The sequence below is a fragment of the Diadema antillarum genome, unplaced genomic scaffold, assembly GCF_040938485.1.
Source record: "Diadema antillarum isolate AM-2024a unplaced genomic scaffold, OU_Dant_1.0 seq00000041_RagTag, whole genome shotgun sequence".
NCBI classification, from domain to species: domain Eukaryota; kingdom Metazoa; phylum Echinodermata; class Echinoidea; order Diadematoida; family Diadematidae; genus Diadema; species Diadema antillarum.
Window position 1 is genome coordinate 1824244 of NW_027271153.1, and position 25399 is coordinate 1849642.

At 39.0% G+C, this 25399-nt stretch overlaps 1 protein-coding gene across 1 annotated transcript in view; it reads left to right on the forward strand.

The window, feature by feature from the left end:
- The window catches only part of LOC139725427 (USP6 N-terminal-like protein), a 123837-nt gene extending 98918 nt beyond the window's left edge, over positions 1-24919 (forward strand). The window contains exons 8-15 of the mRNA XM_071636502.1: positions 739-897; positions 3083-3203; positions 4811-4905; positions 6435-6600; positions 7940-8056; positions 10163-10311; positions 18632-18682; positions 22750-24919. Coding sequence (XP_071492603.1) covers positions 739-897; positions 3083-3203; positions 4811-4905; positions 6435-6600; positions 7940-8056; positions 10163-10311; positions 18632-18682; positions 22750-23709 — 1818 coding nt within the window. The 3' untranslated portion in view covers positions 23710-24919. The remainder of the gene's footprint in view (positions 1-738; positions 898-3082; positions 3204-4810; positions 4906-6434; positions 6601-7939; positions 8057-10162; positions 10312-18631; positions 18683-22749) is intronic.
- Positions 24920-25399: the final 480 nt, after the last annotated feature.

The window sequence follows — 25399 nt, forward strand, 5'->3', positions numbered from 1 at the left end:
GGGAAGTAAAGGGGTATCTGGTGCTGATGGATATCAAAGCCTCCACGTGATGTACGTTTCCTTGTCAAGAGCTTCGAGGGGTTAGAATGAGGTCATAAGGCAGTGAAAACCAAAACTGTTAATGCACATACACACATGACTTAGGATTTGTAGGTATCAACAGGGTAGTAGGTCTTGAATAGGGCATTCTGCTTTCTTTAATATTACAGTGTTTGAGCAAAATGTATTCAAGACTCATCTACATTCAGCAATATGTATGTGATCAAGTGGTTGATTTGCATTCAGCATTAGGGTCAGTAGGAAACCAAATGTATCAGTATTACATGTATTGCTACAAATTATGATCTCATATCCAACAGTTATGCATCAACATTCAGACATAGATTATTGAAATCCTGTAACAACCAATCCCTTTATTGTGTCGAATTGCTTTAAATAGGACAGTAATATCTCTGTCATTTTACAATGCACCTCTCATGGTAAGAAAACAAGGAATTGAGTAATTCATGCGGTCAATTTTAGGTGGGGGTAAATTACCAACGTAGTCATTTAATCTTGCTTCGTTCTGCAATGAACAAGAAGACATGCTTTATTAGTCATTCATGTATTTTATTGAATTGATTTAAACAGAGGAAAATTTAATACTTTGTCATTTCTCGAAACTCCTGTATACATTGGCTGTTTCTTAATGTTTCTCTCTTTATTTCTTTCTTTCCCCTGTAATCATTGTTTGAGCAGAGGATGCGAGAGAGGGCGCGGGGCAACTCCCCCGACATCCGGCAGATCGACCTCGACGTGAACAGGACCTTCAGGAACCACATCATGTTCCGGGACCGCTACGGCATCAAACAGCAAGCCCTGTTTCACATACTCGCTGCCTACTCCATGTACAACACGGTGGGTGTGGTCTTTTAGGAGGTAGTGTTGGTAGTAAATGATTTTGGGATGGGGGGGGGGGGGGCAGTCTGGGGTGCAAGAGTTTAAAGGTCATGTGATTTGTGGATAGGTTATACACATGATGCTGAGGCACTGAAATCTGTTATTGTTTTGAAAGGGGAATCGGGCATTCTTGGTTATTTCATAATGTAAATTAATCACTTGAAAAACTGTTAGAAACCCACAAGTGTTGCTTAATTATTGTTCTTGTCAACCCCCCCCCCCCCCCTCCCAAAAAAAAAAAAAGGAGTGTAAAGGTCACATGCTGTGTGGATAGGACACACATTATGTTGGGGCACTGTAATCAAGTATGGCTTTGAATTGGCATCATGATTGTTTTCATAATATGAATTGATCACTTGATTAAATGTTACAAGCCTGTAAAGTACTACTAAGTTAATGTTCTCCCTAACCCCCCCCCCCCAAAAGAAAAAAAAAAGAAAAAACAAGAAGAAGAAGAAGAAGAGAAAATGGAATGTCTTTGGTTACTCACATGAGTAAAAGAAAGAAAGGGAGAGGTCTTGACAGCATATAGGTCATTTGAGATGAAGATAAGCATTTGATGGGGAGTTAATAGATTGTGGTGGGGGGGGGGGGAGCAAACTGCCATCTAGGTCTTTAGGTGATTAGAATCAATTGCTCTGTTATTACTGTGCCAAATCATGATACTTATTCCCTACCTATCTCCCCCTCCCCTGTCATGGAAAGTGTATATAGATGCTTTAGGAGAATGAAAGAAGTCAAATTCTACACATCTTGATATATTATTAGTCCATGAAATAAACAAACTAAGATCCTTAATGTTGCATGTGTGTTAAATAATCTGTATGAAGTGATACCTATCAAGATTCATCTTGGACATCACAGTCAAAGACAGATGTTGGTGAATTCTTGTTAGCAACATCCAAGTTGTTTTCTATCTAATGACAGATATGAATGCTACAAGTGCAAACGTTCGTGCCAGCTGTTGATATCCTCAGAAAGAAATGCCAATCGATCAAATAGAAAGTTGAAGTAGGACCCCCAAGTACAATGCATTGCCAGAGTTTGTGTTTCATAGATTAGATTTGTCGTCTTTGTTTTATGCACCCCCCCAAAAAAAGTAATAAAATAAAATAAAAATAAGTGAAATTTGGAGAGTCCTGAGGTTGACATCGATAGCAATCACTGAGAAGGATTAAACTGGATATGCTTCTTGTTCTCACGTGACAAATGGAATCTTCTCTGTCCATTTTGATGGATTCATTGCTCTTGATGAGTTAGACACTGACAATTTGGTCACTTATTGTTTTTCCATTCAATAAGAAATGATGGGGATCACAATATCTGTGATGGGTAAGTTGGGGGGGGGGGGGAGTGGAGGAACTGATAACACACATCTCGGTGATTATGAGTGCTTTGTGCTGAAATCTGCAACTGTTGGAAATCCGTGAGCATGTTTTTGATGATAATCTGGCTGTTTTCATCTAATGTAGGGCTTTTGCGATGAATTCAACAGAAGCTGCATTAATTTGGGCTCATTTCCTGCGTACTATCCCCGTAATCAAACAGCACCCAGTGTATGGGCAATCCAATTGCATGAAAGATGCATGCAGGGGCAGATTTTAAGAGATATAGATTCACTTGACACTTATGACATATCACATCACAAAATCGCAGAAGTTTTAGAAAAAGGAGTTATGGTCAGATTATTAAGCTCTTTTGCTCCGGAAGTTCTTCCATGCTATTTAAATCAATAGGGCATGTTTACACACTCCTACGTGTGTGTATCACTATCTGTCCATAGCAACCACCTGCTAAAAGTGGCCATTAAGATAATTCCTTCACCATGTGATCCTATGTTTTTCCTGGGAATAGTAGTCACTTGTTGATGGATGGCAGCGATTTATATTGCACCCTCTGGCCAGTATCTAACACTCTGTGCAGCCATCACCAGTTAATAAGGAGTCAACTTCATGTAAAGAATTGCATAACTGTTACAAAATAAATAAAAACATGTGAATGTGGAGTGAAATTATGACAGCTGAAATTTGCTCACAGCATGAGATCAAGAACCATGTCATCTGCTATTCAGGCATTTTTGCTTTGTGAGTTTTTTTTGCTATGTTTGTTTGTGTATGTCTGTATGTGTTTGTCTGTCTTCCAGGAGGTGGGCTACTGTCAGGGCATGAGCCAGATCGCTGCCTTGCTGCTCATGTACCTCAATGAAGAGGAGGCCTTCTGGGCGCTGCACATACTTCTGACGGACACAAAACACGCTATGCACGGTAAGCCCCCATATTGGCCTTCCCTCCCAGGGCCTCCCGTTGCCCTGACCCCCTGTACCCTTACACCAATCCCATACTCGGTAACACAATATTTGCCCTGTGTTCAGCGTATCGGCGGCGTTACAGTCCTATAGCTGCTTTTGGTTTGGAAAGCAATCTTAGATGCCTTAATTAGTCAACCAAATGAATTTTAAAGTTGAACATGTCTATATTTAGCTTGGATATACTGAGCAAAATTGCAGAAATTGATACCCAGTGCAGTCTTTCAAAAAGAACTTGCTAGAAGTTTGAAGGACTTCCCAACTAGGAGCCATTGTTGCTCAGTGGATAAAAATGTGGACTCTCTGTATTGACATCCCTGGTTCAAGTCTCCTGGAAGCAGCATTTGTTCCCTTTAACCTGTTGAGGACGAGTCCCAAGTACCAACTGGTATACTCGGGCAAGTGTCTATGGGAAATGCGTGTTGTAGCAAAATCAAACCGTCCTCAACGGGATAAAGGACAAGTTCACCTTCATAGACATGTGGGTTGAGTGAATGCAGCAATATTAGTGGAACAGATCAGTGAGAGTTTGAGCAAAATCGGACAATCCGTTCAAAAGTTATGAATTTTTGAAGTTTCTGCTCAGTCACGGCTGGATGAAAAACTACTATAGCTTGTGATGTCGCATGAGTACAACGATATAAAGAAAGAATAAAGAAAATTCAACATATTTCCATTTTTCTCGCATAACAAAAGAACACTCGACTTCTCTCTTTCAGAAGGCAGGGGAAATAATATTACCCTTAACATACGTCAGTAGCAAGTCGAAGAAATGTGCACTTTATTCAAAAAGTAAAGTTTTGTGAAATTCTCTTTTTATTTTCCTTATATAGTTGTACGCATGTGACATCATACACTGTAGTAGTCTTCTCTTCCAGCAGTGACTGCGCAGATACTTTAAAATATTCGTAACTTTTGAACGGATTGTCCGATTTTCCTCAAACTTTCACTGATGTGTTCTACTAATATTGCTGCATTCTTTCAATCTTTATGTATATGAATATGGACTTGTCCTTTAAGCAAGGCACTTTAGCCTCATAGCATCATTCTCTGGAGGGGACGTAGAGCTGTTGGTCTATTGGTAGCTTTGCTCCTATCTAAGCATTGATATACTTCCTTTGTGTGGTCACATAAAGTAAATCCAAACCACAATTAAACTATATAGATAGACAGAAAGAAAGAAAGAAAGAAAGATAGATAGATAGATAGATAGATAGATAGATAGATAGATAGATAGATAGATAGATATTGGTTTATTCTGGTCAAACAAGAATGGTACATACAATATGTAGCAGCCCAGAGGCTGAACTGTGTGCCATACTATACATGTAGATGTAGATACAAAATAATACAACAATTCTGCACACTTAACATAAAGAGAACACATTCAGGCCTAAGTTCTGAATACAATTCTGTTTTAAAATGAAACGCTGAACTAAAAGCTTATTGCACATTGAAAATGAGGAATGAAAATTATGATGTGTATAAAACGAAATGTAGTGTAATAAAATTGTGCATGTATACATTAAACTAAGCATTATGTGTGTCAACTTGTATTTTCATCAGGATTCTTCATCCCAGGATTCCCCAAACTCATCAGGTACCAGGACCACCACGAAAACATTCTCAAGAAGCTCCTCCCCAAAGTCAGGAAGAACCTGGTAACGTATTTGTGGCTGTCATTAACAGTGTTGCCATAGCAACTGCTGTCTCTAGTCAGCGAGTTCTGTATACCCATATGCGTAAAATATTTTGCATTGTTTTAATCTTTTGAAGTTTCCAGGTTTACCAATACTGTAAAGCATAATATTTTTGCAGCGTGAACTTTTTGCGAATTGGAGCTGAAGGCCTTTTTCACAGCGTGAAATTTTCGCAAATTGCCAGTAGCATTTAGTGCATATAGCGTAGACAAGAACTTTCACATTTCATAGCCGTAACACTGTATCTATGAATATCATTGCCATCATCATCAATATCATCATCACTGTCATTATCATTATCATCATCATCTCTGATGCTATACCTACAGTCAGCATTACTGAGATCAGCCATGATCATCAGTGATATTTCTGTTCTGTTTAGATCAACTTCAGCCTCGTTTACTTCAACGTGTTCTTCTTGGCACACAGTCATTGGCAGGTGTAACTCATACCTACATTATAAATCCCTAAAGATAACCACCTAATGAGAAAAGTTTGCAACTCTTGAGGGCAGAGATGTTTGTGGGTGTCATAGGAGAAAGACGATTCCTGCCGTCTGCCACGGATGCTCCTTTCGTAGAAAATGTTAAAGGCAGAAGGGGAAGAGGCAACCTGATCTTGACCCCACTTGGTCGATTTGTGTCGTCTAATTTGAAGAAAACGTGATACATTTGCTAAATCTTCAAAAAACCGCAGAACACTGTTTTCGTAACTGAGCAGCATTTAGGCATGAAAGGGTACACTTCTTGTGTAATTAATTTTCGCTCGACTGGTGTAATGTTGATTTGACACGATCGTCTTTCCATCGTTGGAAATCGGGTTCATTGGAGGAGATAGACGATTTTGTTACAGACGTCCCTGACCAGATTTATCCATCTATAGGATAATGCTCTTTGCAGCTGTGTTGGCACATCTGCGCAAGATTTCATATATTGTATCATATCTCCCTCAAGGAATGCCAGCATGCTGTAAAGAGAATGCTAAGGGTCTTCTCTTTATAAACCAAAACAAGGCCTTGGGAGTGATTTCACAAGTTTTGCCATGGCAGCACATTTTACTCAAAAGCAATTTTGAAGCTGGAAGCAGATGGTAAATGCAGTAAGCCTACTTTGCAATGCTCAGAACGTGAGAGGGAAAGAAAATGAGATTGTAGTTGCTGGTAAATTCCTCGTTTGCTGACAGTTCTTAAGATCTTGCTTCAGTCATTGTGGTACTGAAGTCTATCTTTAGTTGACATAATGGGGGAAAGAAGACTGTTGCCAGATGAGGGGGATATTTTATCATCTTTCATGACAAGCACAGAGTAAAACCTGCGAAAATGTCCCATAAAGATATCAGCATGTACAGTATTTCATTCATAAAAGCAGCATTTATTGTGTAGTATTATTTTAGCTGCCTTAGTTTCATCATTCCGTAGTGACATAAATTCATTTCTCTCTCTCCCTCCCCCAATCCCACAACCTCATCCTGTTGTCATGGCGACCTGGCAGGACCGGTTAGAGATCCACACCAGTCTCTACTCCATGAAGTGGTTCTTCCAGTGCTTCCTGGACCGTGTGCCCTTCCCCCTTACCCTGCGGCTGTGGGACATCTTCATGCTGGAGGGGGACAAGATTCTCATCTCCATGGCCTACACGCTCATGAAGCTGCACAGAAGTAAGACTGTGTGTGTGCTGGAGTGTGTGTTTTAACCCGTTGAAGACGAGTCCCGAGAATACTCGGGCAGGTGTCTGTGGGAAATGCGTGTTGTAGCAAAATCAGTCCATCCTCAATGGGTTAAGAGGTGGAAGAGGAGGCGTAGGAGGAAGAAGAAAGAGAAGAGAATAAATGGTACTAGAGGAAGAGAGAAATAGGGTGTGTGTATGTGTTAGTTTGTGAGGAAAAATGCAGCAAAAAACAAACAACAACCAAAAGCACAGGGTTTTGACCAACGTGCATTGCTTAAATGTGTCTACACCTTTTGTTACTAAAACCCTCAAATGAGGACACTTTCTCATGTATGGAAGAGCTGACAGATGTTTCACATTATGATGACTGAAAACTACATGAAAAAGGATGGGCCTTTAATGCACTTGTTTCGCTTTCAGAAGGGTGTAGCCATGAGTTAACCAGTTTACAAACCTCTCTTTAATGTTCAATACAAGTTAGAGGTGACAAGATTTGCCAATTACTCATTAAGTAGTTGTAATGCAATTCTTGTGGATAAAGAGACTTGAAGTATATGTTCTCAAGCTGATTACCCTTCCAGCAAGTCAAGGAAGTTTGTCTCAAATATTCGAAACTGACATCAGTGGAAATCTTGAGCCTTGCTGGGCCCTCTTGCTTAAGTTGTACTCGTCTTTTAAGAGGACCGAGTCAACCCTCACAGCACTGGCACCACAAAATGCTGCTGACATTGAGTGCAGGCAGGCTGTCGATAGTAATGGCAGGGTTAGAGAGGGTAGGGGCGTGAAATGCCCCCCTTCATTAAGTACAGATCACGCTATAGCTGTTCCACTGGAGATTAATTATCAACTCGCAGACATGCTGCGGCAAGTATGGTGTTCAGAATGATGTGAAGTGGGAGACAGAGGTACTGTAAAAGTGGATATTTTTGCACAAGTAATCTTTCACGCTCAGCCGCCTAAGATAAATTTCGCATGTTCTTAATTCCGTGGAATCAGGACATTAACTACTGAAACATATGACATCCCAAAATATTCTCATGCTTTTATTTTCACGCCAGCTTCTGGTCGCATGAAATGCGTGAAAATTTCCACTTTGACAGTAGTCCCAGAATGGACTTTTAGTCATTCTGAAAACATCCAGGAGGATACTTTGTGAGATTGGGTGAGCTTGCAAGGAAAGCGCAACCACCTTCAAACAAAGAAGTCAAAAGATATTACTGGTGCTCCTTTCTCCCCCTCCTGCCTGCCTCTCATCCCCTTTCTTCCCTCCCCGCCTCCCTCCTTGTCCCCTCCCTGCCACCTCTCCCCGTGGATTCCCCCCCTCTCAGGAGTGCTGATCAAGAAGGACATGGAGTTGGTGGTCAGGTACCTGCAGGAGCAGCTGGTCATCGACTTCGGCTACAAGGACGACGAGGTGATCGATTCCCTGCAGGAAGGGATATCAGGTACGCTGCCGCTCTTCGATGGGCGTCAAAAACCTTTAAAGATAGCCCTTCCCTTTTGCATCCCTTCCCAAATAGCACAGAACATGATATATTCTACCAGAATGACAAGTATTGTAAATCTATAACATTTATGTGATATTAGAAGGTTGTTAGCCATTAAAATTCAAATAATGCACCAAACGCTCACCGTAACATATTCTGTGTACTAGGCACTGCTGCATACATTAATCCTCCTGTGGTTGTAATAATTATACTTATGCTTCGAACAAAAGATATGCATATTAAAGCTGTCAGCTAGAAATGAAGAATTCACTAGCTTCTCTTACTTTCTTGTCGATAGCAAATAACAACACACCACTTACATTATCTACACGTGCAACTAAGTGCATCACACAGGTCTGTAAAACTAGTCTAGTAGTTTAGATTTGTAATTTTTTCGTAGTACAAAAAAAATATTCAAATCTTAACGGTCAATTTACTAAACAAATAAAGACCCTCTTGAGTTCAAAATTTACAGGAGGTTACCAAATAATGTTTTCTTCAATACCGAAGTGTTCTCACCAATTTTTCAAAAATTTGCATGTAAAAGGGATTGGCTGTCTTTAACTTGTCTTGTCCAAGAGAGGGAGAGGAAAGAAAAGGAAAGAGGAGCTAGTTCATGTAGAAATGCATAAATTAAAACTATCTATCACATTGTTTTACCCCCTCCCCCCCCCTCCAAAGAAAAAAGATTTTACAAGTATATTTACACTCAGCAAAAAAAGAAAGTAAACACTTTTTCGAGTTCATATTTCACATAGAATATTTGGCTGAATATGAATGTTTCATATACCATGTTAAAGGTAATTTAATTGGCTATCAACATGGTAGGGCAATAAAAAGGCAAACTGTACGCATGAGTGAACACATTCATTTTTCTCTTCCAAAGCACAAAAGTAAAAATTGCAAAAATGCACAAGTTGTCATTCATGCATATGTGCTCTTCCATGGAACAATGACAACAACAGACAATCCACAACAACAACAAATATAAATCAAGTTTCAAAAAAAACATTTTATGATCTCTATAATCTCTATAATGACTTTGTAGCCCTCAAAGATAAAGAAAGGCCAAAAAAAAATAATAGAAAAAATTAAGAATCTTCTGTCAAATCCAAATGCAAATAGCATGAAAGTGGCAATATTAACAAAAATGGTAGAAATTTCAAACGTAATTTCAAATTAAGAAATTTGAAAATGATATTTGGTTCTTGATTTGTCTCATGAATCCTTAAATTCCTAAATCAAAAGAATGAAATAAAGGAAGTCTGTCCATTTTATCACCTTTGCGGCTTACTCCCTGTGTTTTTTTTTCCAGTTAGATTCGACAGAAAACTCTTATTTTTCCCATTTGGTTTCCCACTTTGTTTATGTTTGAGGACATAAAGAGATGCAAGGGGACGAAAGCTTATTTTTGCTATTTCATTCATGTCTCTCAATATGTTAAAATTGTCTTTTGTTATCATTGCTATCTTGAAGGGCGTATACAAATAGATGACAAAATGTCAATTTTTGTCATTTTTACTTTTGTGTCTTGAAAGACAAAAATCAATGTGTTTACTCATGCATGAAATTTCCCTTTTAATTAACCTACCAGGTTGATAGCCAATAAAATAATCTTTAATTTGGTATATGACACAATGATTTTGATCAAAATCTTCTATGAAAAATATGTGCTGGAAAAAGTGTTTACTTTCTTTTTTTGCTGAGTGTAGCTGCAGATTTGTCTCTTTTTTATTGTGGGTCTTGCACTCTTTACAAATGTTATTGGACATCATAGTCCGACTACTATTGCTACTGCTACTACTAAACTACTACTACTACACATTTCTACTACTACTACTACTACTACTACTACTTCTACTACTACTATTGCTGCTGCTACTACTACTACTACTACACATTTCTACTGCTACTACTACTACTACTACTACTACTACTTCTACTACTACTACTACCACGACTACTACTACTACCACTACTACTACTACTACTACTACCACCACCACACTACCATTACCACTACCACTTTGACTAAGCATTCTTGTTTTATTACTTGTTCTGCAGAACTAAAGAGGACCAAGCTGATAACACCGCCCCCACCCAAGGCCAACGAGTTGCCCATCTTACCGTTTGGGCTCCTCCGCCAGCCTTCCTTCAACCAGGCCACGGGGCTGCGCTCGGTCATGCCCGTCGGAAACGGCACCAGCAGACAGGTAACAGCGGGGAAGTCGGTTTGGGTGTAGACAAAAAAAGAAAGAAAGAAAAGAAACCAAACAAACCAGACCACCCCCCAAACAAAACAAATACATTTTGTGGAGATGTGTGGACGGTTGATTGTAGTCACAGTCATACGTTTCGCCGTATTGTCCTGTCCCACCCCTCTGCATGCCAACTGTCCAATGTCTGTGTGGTTAGTGCTAGTTGGACTGAAGCTTGGGGGTTGACTAACCACTCTTTCCTTCCCTCCCAAGATGAGATAGGTTTAGGGAGCTCCTCTGCGTCGTCATTTTTCGGGCGCCGTAAGATTGGATTCGCGGCCAGCCTCGACTTTGCGTATTGCGATGACTTGGGTCAAGGAAGACTTGTGTGATGTCATGTCAGTGTGTGCTTGCATGGTGGACAGCGAATGACAGCCATGATAGGCAACTTTAAAAAAAAAAAAAAAAATTGACAAGCTGCATGCAACAACGTCTTTGACATTGGTGACAGAAACTCTCCAGCTCCTGCACAGACTCTCACTTTTGGGAACGCGACGTTTTGATATTTTGCTGGCAATGCTAATTTGCCTTTTGTTTTATGTGTGTGTATAGACATAACGTATCAAAAAAGAGATTACTCGACATGCCTTAGTGTATACCATATTATTAAATTGGGTGAATTTTTGTGATGAGAACGTGACCTGGTACTTAATTTCAGATATTTTCTTTTTTTTTATGTGAAAGGAGCATCTTTGTTCCCATATGCTTTTTAAGTGGTGCTGTATCCTGTTATGTAAATATTAAATTGAATGGCCGACCTCTCTGGAAATTTTATTCTTAGTGTTTTTGTGGGTTTTTTTTTTTTTTTTTTGACTTAATGCACTTTTATTTGTTGTGTGTGTTGAAGTAAAAAGTTCTAGGTACCTCTGAGACCTGCTGATTTGCAGACTCAAACATGACATCAACATTGAATATTTTCAGTTTTGCCGCAGGGCTGAAAGACACAAAGAGTCTCTTTATTGAAACAGAGAAGAATTCTTCAAACTGTTTTACTTGTACAACAGTGGCACACACATGATGCTGGAATCAAGTTTGCGAGCTTCTCAGGTTTTTGTTTTTGTTTTTGTTTTTTGACAATGTGAAATTAGAATTATGTTATTTTCATTTAGGTGTGGTGGGATAGACAACGCATATACCTTGAGAACCATAACATTGAATGTGACATCATGGCGATTAACAGTAGTCCTATGTCCATTTTAGTTCGGAGAATTCTGCACCACTTTGGGATATCCTTTTTATTTTTAGTAATCATATGTTTATACATCGGTCACCCATACTTTTTGTGTATGTATGTTTACAGTTTCATCAAGGAAAATGTATCATCTTTGTAAGTGTGTATGAGTGTGTGTGTCAGAATTGTCTTTTAGTATGTCTTGAATCAAAAATCGAGAGCAAAATACTTCCCAATTAATTTGTCATGAGTGAAAAAAGTCACACAACAAAACCAAAAACAAAAGTAGATTTCACAACAGCTCAAATTAAAGCTAGAAGGTGAAAAATATGTAACCATGGTAACAGAAGCCAATCCATAAAATTATACTGTTCTGGTGTATAAACTTGGTGTGAAGGTATGCTGTTGGCAAAAATGTAAAAAAAAAAAAGGAGAGAAAAGAACACGCTCTTGGAAATGAAACGCAGTATATATTTGTTCTCGTGGGGTTCGATCAGGAAGAGATGACAAGTATGTATTATTATTCCAATTTAATAACACTTTGTACATAACTCAGAGCACAGCACAATCAGGCTATGACTACTATTATGATAATTTATGAAAAATTGTTTATGTGTATATTGGTATATATATATATATATCCTTAAATTTTATGTAGCTAGTACTGAATAACACATGTAAAGATAGAAACCTATTATATGTTTAAATAACATTATATGTACACTGTACATACAAGAGTTGCTCTTTTTTTTTTCAATTTCTTGGGGTATAACTTTAAAATGTGAATACTCTCTTTCAAGATTAGTAGTTGCCAAATGTGTAAGTAGCTGTATTCCTGTACACATTATAAAGAAAAAAGACCCCCCCAAAAAAAAAAAAAAAAAAAAAAAAAACTCTCACGCACTTGTGGTTGTGCATATTGTGCCTTTAACTTCATACCTGTACATTCAAGCGCCTTGTCCTCGAATGTACGTATCCAAAGGATTACAGAGCAGAATTTTTATACTCCTAGTTTCTTGCTAGCTCTTGTCAGTCTAAATTCGTACATTCTTTCTCATACCTGGCTACATTCAGGCATTCGGATATAATCTTCTCTTTTTTTTCCACTTATTGTAGGACCACATGGGAAAAATTGTATAAAATGTTAAGTGGAGAACAGATGACTGGACTGTGAATGAGAAGAAAACACTTGATCAAACGCATTTCAAAATTTGTTATCATTTTGTGTGTGTGTCTACAATAATGCAGGATGATGATTCGATGTCCTCGATTTTCAAAATGTCCAATTTTCAGCCAGTACGTTATTTACAGTTTGTTTCCGTGAAGTGAATACATTGTAATGATATTACAGTTACTGAAGTGCATTTCAGATTCAAAGTGGACTTTACTCTTCACGAAGGAATAGAAGGAAAGTTTTTCAACCACTTGCCTATGGCTGAAAGGGAACTCAAGTCAATAAGCAAAGTGTATCAGTTGCTGTACCCTGAATATGCAGATTTTGTTCCTGGTATGCCATAGACTGCAGTGACCATTCAGAGTTGCAAAGTCTCCCTGATGCCGTAGGAGGCCTCCTAAAAAAAAAAACCAAACAAACTTAGAGATATCTCTTCACACCCCTAACAAAAGAATATAACAGTCTCCCTGGTTAGGAAGTACATTTTTTCCCCCTTAAGATGCACGTAAAATATGAGTATCTCCCCAATAGCTCTTTGAAATTCTTCCGATATCATTGTGAGAATATCGACAGTCCTTGACTACTGAGTGTGTGATATGTAGGGACAAATTACTTATCTGCAGCTGGGATTGGTAGTACTCCTGTATTCGTATCTATTGCTGGTGTTACATTTTGTAGCTATGGTATAAAAAGGAATGGGGATGACTCTACAGATGTCAGTTGGGTGTGTAGATAGTAGAACTGGTGCTGTGTGGACGATCTCTCTGTTGACCTTTGGGGTCGTGGGGAATATTATGACATCATAGTGTGCTGCTGTAGCAACGGCACTGAAAGGATTTCATAGGAACAGCGACAATTTTTTTTTTTTTTTGGTCTAAATGTGTATTACTTTGCATCATGGTTATTACTGTGTATCATATACTTGATTGAGAGAACATAGTAACTGGGCTCTGACTTTCAGCTACTGCTGTGTGGTGACTTTATAAGTGATGTACAGTAGTGACGTGGATTCAGGGAAGCATATTGAATGTAGCTCTTTGCATTGAAATGTCTGTTTGAAGTATTGTCATTATGAGGCATGCTACGAAGTGGTGTCCTTTCATCCACCTTTTGTTTTGATATAGGCAAGTCAAAATAGTGATTTTAGTGCATATTTGTCATATCTCCTACATATATGCAACCTACCAAATGTAAATGCAGAGGATGTCACCTTTAAAGCAAATTCAAACTATCGTCAAGTTGGATGTAGTCCACCATATTGCACTTCACAGGTGGCCGACGTCTGAATTTCAAATGCCTAGTGTATATTGCACATTGTGATTATTGCCCGAGTATCTTTTGCAAGTGATAATAATACTTTTGATATGAAAGTGCAATTGGGGTGCACATTTTCAGTAAGAATGAATTTTGATAGGCTTACCAAGCACGCTGTTTTAAGGACTGTAGTGCCAAAAGTGGTGCTTTAGCTGACATCATTGTATGTTTTAGGTTGACACTTCAGCACAGGTAGATACTATTGTTGCCATGCAATGAACCTCAGAGCCACAACCAAGTAAACTACGCCAGTGTTTCACTGATCAATTGAGAGCGCTTGCGTGACAAGCCCTACAATGTAATCCCTCTGAACCCTTCTCAGTTATCAAAGATATGTTCCCTCTGATTTGGAATGAAGTAAAGACGCAGAGAAAGTTGCTGCACGCATATTTAGACTACTTTCTAATGGATGCTGTAGGTCTACGCAAACTTTACAACTCTTCCTTATTTGGGACAGCATCCATAGCTATTATGTCAAGAACATCAGATATTTTTAGATATGTGCAGAAAATTTTGTATTATATTTTTTTTTCTGTTATAATGAGAGTGAAATACTTTGGCTTTTTTTTTTTTTTTGCTTATTGTAATTTGTTTTTGTTTTTGTTTTTTGTTGTTGTTGGTCTGATGAACAGATGAATTTATATTATTTTTGTACAGGGCGTTTGATAGTCATCGTAATAGTTTTATGTTATGCAAACTGTCACGTATGCTATCGCTAATGACAGGCTTGAATCAAGCGAGTTGAAGTGAGCAAGGCAATGCAGATTATCGACTGTGTTGCTGCATGCCCAACAACACACTGAATACCATACCATTGTCTCGTCTCGTGAATAAAACATGTGACATTGTAAAACGGACAAAGAGTGCAGTGTAAAATGTGCCTGTTTATGCATGTCTGCATGTGGTATGCAAGCCAGTATATATGGTGAAATGTTATTTTGTTTTTGTTTTTGTTTTCATGCCTGTTGTTCTCACCTTTTCATTATACAACCTCAATTTATTTTTTTTTTGCAGACGATATTATCTAATGGAATATATTACAGTGACTACAACATATTCATCGATTAGACTTCGATTCTTAGAAAAGTTGTTTGTTGTTGTTGTCTGTGTTTGATCTTTTCTTTAAAATATTAGGATTTGTATTCATCTTGAGTTTAATAAGGTTATTTCACAGAGATGGTTCTCATTCATACAGCTTAACATATATGAAACTCAAATTCATTCACTTGATAAACACACTTGTATAAATCTTAATGCATATCAGCAATGAATGACCTTTGGTTAGTTGTCCACAAAAGATTGTTACAACAATTCAGCATGTACATTGAACCATTTACCTTTATAGAAGACATTTTTCTTCTCCCTTCTTTTTCCCCTCAAAAGAAAATTTAGATAAATAAAAGCATATAACATGATAGTTTCTGGTGGTTGCATACTTAACTGCAAGTCATTAAAATATGGGAGCATTACAACAACAACAACAAAACCGCATGAGACTACAAATGTAAGGCGCCGTCCATCAATGTAAAAAAAAAAAAATGATAAAGGCAAGATTCCAAAATTAACCCAAGATCAGAAATGGAAGCATGAATTGCACTGGTCTTGATGCATGCAGGAGGGGCGCCGCTAGCCCCACCCTCCAAGCCGCCACTCCCAATACCCGCCCCTCAAATTTCATGTCGGCTCCTGTCCGGCCTGCCCTTCTCGGTCTTTCTGTTCTACACATTTGTTCGTTTTCCTAGTCTTCCCCATCCTACTTGTCCAAACATGGTCCATCCAAAGATCCACACCAACAGGTGAGCATGTTGAATAAATTTTTTTTTACTATTTTTGTTTCGGTGATCTTTCATTCCTAAAAAAAAAAGCACTTACATCTGCCTCTGTGGTTTTTGTTATTTTCCTCCCTCCCTTCACAGCACACACTTAATTTATATACGGTGCTGGTGTGGAGTGCCGCGTGTCCTCGTATCTTTCCGTGCAATCTTCCACGTGTTGATTTTATTTTTTCTTTTCCCCGTTCATGAGGTGCATGGTGCAATGATACTCGACCCACCGCCACTCACTCATCTATGGTAATCCATTTCACTGACCATACAAACCGCCTCAGCACTCTGCTCTCTCGTAACACCAGCTGTTGTCTGTGGGGGAAAGAACATCTTTCATAGGGAAGCTTTAAAAAAGCACGCACAGATGGAGATGGGAGTGTGTTGCAAAGTCCGTTAACCTGTTTGCTGTGACATGTATTATCATTTTTGGAGAGTAATCCCTAGTTGTAGACATTTACATAGGACCATTCAGGTGCCAGCATTCAACCGGTTAGTCCTACCTTGTTTAAAAATAAAACACAATTTCCATATGACTGCAGAAACTGCATCATAAATTTTGACTCTGAAATGGACAAATGGGCATAAGACATTTGTGAAATAACACTTTGATAACACAATTTTATTAGGTTATGACAAAAATGCTGATTACAAAAAATAACGTTACGCCAGATGTATTGCAATCTCCAAGCATTACCAATTCTGGTTGCTATGTGTTTTTTTATAATCAATTACATCAATTACAATATATGGGGCCATAGCAGTATCTATTGCGCAAGAGTAAATTGCATGCGCAGCTTGTTACATGCATGCGATTCTATACTACTTCTAGAGCACATTTCAATCATCACATACTATTTAAGTAACACTCTTCATACCCACTTCAGAATGGGGAGGGCGTGTCAGGAATAAAAGGTACACCGACTTTTGTCATTTCACACCTTTGATCTGAAAATACTCTAAAATGAATAATTATCCTAGCAAATCATGTCAGCCAGACAGGTTTCTTGGTAGATCCTTTTGATATTTTGCAAGCAAATCCCAAATGGTCGAACATGAATTTTGAGCCCTTCTGAGAATGATGTTTTAAACTTTTAAGTTTTTCAAATGAGGAAGACATTAGTTTTTGTACAAAGTTTACAGTACCAGCTTCTGTGGACTTGTCATGCAGGATGCTAGTCACACACATAGTGACTTTTTCTTTTCTTTTTTTTTTAACCAGTGTCTCGCAAATCCCAGATGTCGCTGTGTCCAGCTTACAGGAATCAAACAAAATAAAGAAGCAATGTACTAATGCCCAGACATATAGGACTAGTGCTTGGGGGGGGGGGGGGAAATCAGAAGATAAAAGCAACTGAGAAACAAGAGGAAAAATACACACATCCTGAGGTACACTGTATGTCCTATACTAGCTCACCATTTGTGCTGGATAGTTCTTAACATGTGGGAGTTTTGATTTCCAACAAACAAATGGCCAGGGCTGTGACTGTTGAACATCTTTATTTCATCAAACAATAGTGGATACTTTGTAGTAGATCCAAAAAAAAAAGAAAAGAAGAATATATATGGTGGTGGAGATATCTGATTAAAAAAACAACAACACACACACACACACACATTCTCATGCTGCCAGCTTTGCTCTTTCACCCCCTCCCCCCCCCCCCCCCCTCCCCAATTGATGCAGAAGCATCAAACAATGGACCCATTTGTCATAAGCATGCAATACATCTTTGGAATCAAGTTGCTCTAATGTGGGAACATTTATGACTCTCTCTTTCCCTTACCCCCCCCCCCCCCCCACCCCCTTTACTCATGTGCGTTAGTACTGTCTTAAAGAGAACTGTAATAATAATCCCCTTCGGGTCATAGAAAAATTTGCCATACCTGCTCTGAAGTCTAATTATTGCTGACATCTGACACAACGTACTTTCCTAGTTCACATACCTGGGCCCTGTTTTATGAAGAGTTAAAGTTGATTATAAAGTTGATTTCTATCATAAGTCTATGGCAGCCTGTGTGTTACGGAAATTTAAAATCGATTATATCTTAAAACAGGGCCCTGGTAGGTAGTCAACTATATATATTTCATATCTCCAGCCACTCCGTCACACACTTGTCACGTCAGGTATCCTGGAATTACAGCATGACTTCAATATTAACATTCATAGTTGCTCTTCATACAGTCCAGTAACTGATATTTCTTTCACATGTAGGTTCTAACTTTACACTGCAATGCTGCAAGGGGCAGAGATAACTTGGATTTAATAGACAAAGACTACGTCCAATTATATCTTGTATCTTATTTTCCAACTCTTTTCCCCAAAATATGGCGGTTTATACTACTCCTACATGTTAACATTCATGCAGTCTTTATTATGTTAACATATATTTACTACTTTTGTTGTCATTAATTATTGATTTCATTTTGATCATTTATACCTTTTATTTTATCAATATTGTCATTATTATAATTTTTATTTTTATCATTATAATTTATTACTGCTTTCATTCTTATTATTTTCATCAATATTATTATAACTTGCATGTTGAAATGTATTATTTGCCTGTATGCCTGATGGATACTAATTTTATCTGGGTTCATTTCGGCAGTCAATCCAGACGAGGTTTACTGCCGTGAAGAAAAGGACTGTACCCCTGTGTGTGTATGTCTTTTTGCACCTTTGTCATTGTCACTATCTACTCCAACTACCTCCCTCCCCCCCCCCCCCACCACCACCACAGCACAAATCACTCTGTGTATTTTTTCACGTGTTGATTTCTTGTCTTTGGTAGAACAAACCTACACCCTCCGCTAAACCAGCAAAGGTTGTTACGTTCAAAGAGGTGAGAGACTGTAAAAAAAATTCATCCGTGCAAGTTGAGCGCATCGAAAACGAGACGACATTTATCATACCCAGCATGCAAATGATTTGAGCATCAAACCACATTCAGCTACATGTACTACTTACCGAGAGGCTGTAATTATTCTACACACATGTACATTGTGTGATCGTATCTATGCATTTCAATGGTAGATGTCATATAATTCCACTAAAAGTAGGATCTTTTTTTAACATTCTTACTACTGTTTTATTTTGTTCACATGTATTCTTACATTATATTGCCAACTTTTAGTTTGCATAAGACTTCAAAAGAGCAGTGTCCTTGACATCAAATAATCATGTTGCTAGCATGCCGTGTTACTCCGTTATTACATAATCTAATCTTGTGAGTTACGTCATGCAGTGTACTCATGTATGCAAGATGCAATGTAATGCAGCAAACCCACCTTTGTTCTGCATGCTTTCGATCTGCATGTCAAAAAATTAAAAAGAAATGACACACAAATAGATTGGAGAAAGAAATTGAAAACCATGCGCTATTCATGTTAATCAACATCACTTCTTTCATCCATGACTTCAACAACAAATATGGCTACAACATGTATGTCCCCTAAAAGCGCAAAGCACAGAAGATAATGTAGATGCTATTTATCATAAAGTTGAATACTGGTTCATTAGAAGAGATTTTAGCCCATGAACGGAGCAGGAATGTCCTTGGATGGAATAATCCCCACAAGCCATCCAAGAGCAGCAAAAGAATTGTGTCCCTCCTTCAGTAGCTGCTGTGTGTACCGGCCCAGCTTTTACCACCGTGCGGCTGGAGTAAGCTTGTGTCCAGACCATACTGTGTAACCAAGGCAACGTCTTTCATTTGGTCATCATTCACCGTAGAGCCTATGTCAGCACAATTGGGGCATTCAAGGATCTATCCTATCTGGATTGTTACAATTTTTGTATTTCTCTGTCTCTCTTGCAACAATGTAGGCGTGGCCTTTGCTTGAGAGAAACCTCAAAAAGGATGTGTAAACCGCCCCTCGCCCACCCATAGCTCCCTAACCATAGGAACAGTGATAACAAAACAAAAACATTCAAATTATTGATTCTGTCAGTTGCAACAGAACAAAAACAGTATTACATGTATTCTGTTTAACCTAGGTAAAGTTTTTTGTTTTTGTTTTTGTATTTGTAGCCTGTTTTGAATAATGTGAAGTGGTAGAGTGAATTATGTGGTAGACATACGTACAGGATAAGTAGTGACAGAAATAGTAGTATGTAGGTCTACTTGTTAGTATGATTCTGTAGGATTATAGTCAAATAAGAAGCGAGCATCTCCGCTGTTTGGGTATCGTGTCATAGACAAACCACTCACCTTCTTGCTCACTCTCATGTCATTATTAATTTTGTGCAGTGCATGAAAGAAATAAGACAAGTAACGTCATCGTGTCATAAATGTGTAGAAATCTTCGTTTATCATCATGTGTACGTGTACATACATTTGCACTGCGGCAGTCTGGAATGAATGTTTGCACACTGAAAGAAGCACACCTTAAATGTGCATGCCCGTTTCTCATCAGTCATCAGTGCATTTGTTGACAGTGATGTGCATGCCACTCCCCTCCTGCTCCCCCGCCCCGCCCCACTTCCCCCCACATCTTGTTTGTACTGATGTTGAATTGTGCCCCCCCCCCCCCCTGAGAGACAGAGAGAGAGAAGAGATAAAAGAGTCATGTACAATAGGTTGTAATACTTGCAAACTCATGCACAACGAACGTGATGATACATCAGCATGACTAGAACAGAGTGGTAGTTATTAGAGAAGCCCGAAATATTGGGGTCTGTGCGTAGATTCGATGCAGTTTGTCACTCAAGAGCTGTTCTCTGTTGCATGAATGTGAATGACCTCATCATTAATGTTGCTAGAGAGAAAATTGCAAGAGTTAACAATAACAAATATAATGTACCAACCCCCCCCCCCCCCCCCCACTAAATGAGTAATATTAAGAATATTTACCAGAGTGAGAGTTAAATGTGAACCCAGCAGCAGAACTGACACTCATTGCTTTAAATTGCTTTTTATCTCATGTAATATGACATACCACTAGAAATGCAGGGATGATCTTTTTCTACTATAATGTTTGTACCTCACTATCATACATTTCATGGTTTCCATAATACCTCTTACAAATAATCACTTTGTATGATACATTTGCCTACCTCACATTCACCGACTTCTAATGAAATTCATCTGATATCTCATATTCAATATTCACATCACTTTGCTTTAATACTCTCTTTTGATTTTAAAGTAACCCTCACTGAGATGGCAGCCCCCATTCACACCCAAAATTTTAGACTAAATTCAATCTGCAGTTTACCTCAGTAATACAACCCTGCACATCACACATCCACTCATTAATTGTATCATGGGATGGTGCCTAGAATTAAATCATTCTACTTTCTCTGCTGTACCGATATTTCACCTGTCATTTGGCTCTGTATATCTTAAGTGAGTTCATATGATTGTACACCACACAGGAGATCCCCTAAAACAGTGCATATGCTTCATAGTCTATGCAGGATGAATGGTGAATGCATAAATTTAAAAGTGTCAACATTGAGCTGAAAGACAAAGTAGAGGGGTGTGTCAACACATGAAACTTAAAAAGTCAAATGGTATCCATGAACAGTGTTCAGAATGTTAGTATTTTCTGTGCTTTTTATCACAAGATGTCTTTCAAATAGCTAATGAAACGTTTTCAGTTACTTACAAACTTAAGGTTAAATTTGTTACAGAAATTTCTGCACAAAAGTGTCTCTCAGAGAAAGGAAAGATAAAGTGATGAAAATTTGTTTGTATTTTAAAAAAAAAAGTCTGAATAATTCACAGGGAATTAAGCAGCCTTTTCTGACCACTGTCAGCTCTAATTTGAGGTCATATCCCCACTGAGATAAAGAGAAGAAAGTGCAGCTCAAAAGATTTCATGTCACATACATTTATGTATTGTTATAAATACTTCGATGTGCTTATTGTTTTGGATCTTATCCGATTGACATGAAAACATGGTTGAATGGAATCAAGATATGTAACATTTATGTACTGATGTGAAAAAAAAACCACACCACACCACGATTCGTCATCAAAGCTTTCATTCGTAGTTGATCCATGCAGCATAATGCACCATCATGCGCACATCAAAGAAGAGTGGTCCTTTTACACAAATTCTCCCAGTGTCTGTCCAATGTCATTTGGTGCTATCATTAGCATTTTGCACAGGCGTACTTCACAATCATTAAAAAAAAAATTGCTGGCCAGATGAGTTATGCATACATAGGAAAACTGAACCAATTTAATTGTTTCTCTTTATTTGTGATCATGTCCAATACAGTAATTTGAATTTGGTTGAACAGAATGTGAATTGCACTTTAATTGGGTGTGAAGGGCATCTTCCATATGTAGTCTTCAGGGAAACATTTAATTTTTCCTTTAACTCTGACATTAAATGGTTTCCTTGAGATGGAATCAGTATGATTTTTCCTCATGCCAGTATGTTTGCAGTGACCTAAACGTTGTGTCACACCTTTTGTGGTATACTGTGAAAAATGAGGGCTATTAACTGAAAGAGTATCTACATCGGATCTTTGAGGGTTTTTTTTTTCTTGGTCTGTCATTTAACTCTCATAATTAATACGCTCCCACACATTCTTTTGACGTATAACCTTGTGTGGGTGTGGTACATCATCATAGCTGCACTTTATTTGTCAGAGAAATGTCAGAGAAATGGTAATTTAAGCTGCCTGGTTGGAGAAACTGTAAACATATTACACATGTATCATATGACAAACTGCTTGAAAATTACTTTTAGGGATTTTATGAGAAAAATTTGAGTGGTTTCAAACAATGTTTTATGTGTGAATTCTTTCCTAAAAATATGTTACCATACCCTCTACTTGATGTGTGATAGCAAGTTTTGAACAGAGATAGGACTAAGTAACATGGAGTATGTCTGTATGTGGTGTATTGAAAATCTCTGAAACCAATGCCTTTATCTTTTTCTATTTTCCCCCTAGGTAACCCAGTCCACGTCCTCCTCCTCCCCACCCCCAACCCCTACGAGTACCACGGTGTCAGCCTCTAATGGAACCTCACAGCACACCTCGCCGGATAAGAGAAAGGCCGAGGAAAATTACTACAGCAGTGTGACGTCGTTCGAAAGTCAGTTTTCGGCTCGCTCGTCTGGCATGCAGCAGTTGAGGTACAGCGCGTCGCCGTCCCACTCCGAGCCCGGGAGCAGCCGCAACGTGAATAATGACCTAACGCCGACTGGGCAGGAGCACCTGCCAGGTTTCCACTACCAGCAGGGCATGACCGTGGCGGAAGTGGACTTTAGAAGGGAGAACTCTGGCGACAAGGGCACATTGCGGGCGGGTAAGGCCTCCCCGCTCTCTGACCGGCCACAGAGCTTGCCGCCATCCAGTCCAGCACACACCGACGTCAGCGAGCGCCGGCTGTCGCTCTACGACAATGTGGACGTTTACTATAACGCGCATTATGAGCAGAGCATGGAGGAATCGCTGGAGGCGGTCGGCACGCCGACGGCGCATGCGCAGGATGGTATGTTTTACGTGACGGGCGTGAACGCCGATCCGCGCGTCACAGGGGTGGCGCCACAGCCGGCGGCCGAGGTGCCCAGCACGGAATTTGGCAATACCTCCTCCCACCACAAGTCTCGCCCGGAGGAGTCCCACCTCGCCTTCGCAACCTCCGCGCAGCTGAGATCGCCCCCGCCCCCGGCCAAGCCCACGAGCCTGGGGAACCTGCAGTCCTTTGAGGGCCACTCCAGCCACCACCACCACCACAAGCGGACATCCTGGGAGGGGTCGCAGTCGCAGCCGGGTCGCAGCCCAAGCCGAAGTCCGGGGGTAGCTCCTTCTGGGTCAACACGACCTTCTGCATCATCTCCAAACCGGAAACCCTCTAGCCCAATCAATGGCGTTCAATACTTCAAACCACAGGTCACATATATATGAGAGAGAAGCTGTTGAAAAGTCAAGACACTAATATACGCCATATTTGCATCTTGAAAGGGTCCTCAATCCTCTTTAAGTTGACCTTTTACTCTCGACTTTCTCATCTACTAGACAATAAAATGCTATAGTGGAAGAAGGTCTGCAATTTGATATGTTAAAGTCAAGTTTAATATGTCATATTACTTGTAGATACATGTAGAACCCTTTAATTTCAACACTATTTTGGAATGAGGGGATTTTTTCACCAGTACAAGAACATTATAATGCAACCATACAACTCATCTATCACACATATAACTGTGCGATGTATGCTGTCTGGTCATAACTGTGAGAAAGTATGTGAAGCTATTTCAACATGCTTTTAACAGTAAAAAGAAAATGTAAGAGCATGAGGATATTCAAGTTTTATATTTGTTTTAGAACGCATTCTCCTTGAAAAAGGGAGCATTTCGACAAGTCGCGCAAGCTCATTTATTGACACAAAACGCTCCCAAACGAAACAATGATATACTTTCTTTTCAGCCAGTGACAGATACGACGCAATTCCAAAATGTGTTGTAAATACTACAGCCACTTGTTTTAGAATTTCTCCGGGAGGGTGCATGAGACAGTGTGGAAGTTATCATAACATGAAGCATATGTGCCATTTGCAATGCCTTTCTTAAAAAATGAATGGAGGAGCTTTTTATTTTTTACTGTTCTTCTTTATCTCTCTTATTGTATTTATTTACTTATTTATTTATTAATTGTAGTATCCGTTTGTGTATCTATTTATTGTCGGTGATGGCGGAGAATTAAGAGGTGTTTGTTCTCTAAACCGTAGTTACTCCGTACTTTTGGTAATTAAAAAAATTCAGTATATGTGATTCCACTTCAAGTTTGGTGATTTCGCTCTGTTTAAAGAAAATGACACTGGATTACCCCATTTTCAAGCTGGTGACATATCTGTAGTCTAATTCCAGTTGCTTTTGACACATTCTTTTTTCCAAAGAAAAAAAAATAGTTCAAGAACTTGCACAAAGAAGATCTGCTTTTGTGGTGCCGTTTACTGCATAACTCGACCGATCCCTGTATTTACATGACTTTGCAATAAGTTAAGTGTAAACATTACCTTTTGACCAAAATGGAGATAAAAACATTGTTCAACGCTGAACACTTTGATGAAACTTTTCACATAACTCTGAGTGATTTCCTCTGCTGGAGATGACCAGATATGCCACCAACTGTAACCATTCAAAAAAAAAAAATGATGTTAATTTGTAGGTTACGAGAGGAAATATTGTTTGTGGCCAACCAAACTTTTGATATCCTGTAAGGTAAAAAAAAATCCCATACTGGAGGGTCCGTTGATAGATTGTGCATGAAGAAATCCTGCAACATCCCACTCGAGGCGCATGTGATATACTGCGGTGTTCTTCTTGTTGTTTTAAGGGACCACTTTTTCTTGCTGATTGAGATGGCATGTACAGAGAGGTAGTGGAAGTGACGTAGCCTAGAGAACGAGATACAGAAGGGGGCAGTGCGTCATGCTTAAGAATTCTGACCTCATCAATATCAAATGTTTCTTCCATTTCCCATCTCACTTTTTGTGATTAGAAAAAATTAAATGTCATGGCACTCTGTTCAGCAAAATGCATAGTGCAGTGTTCTAGATCTATTGTAGAAGAGAACTTGTCGACCGGAAGAATCT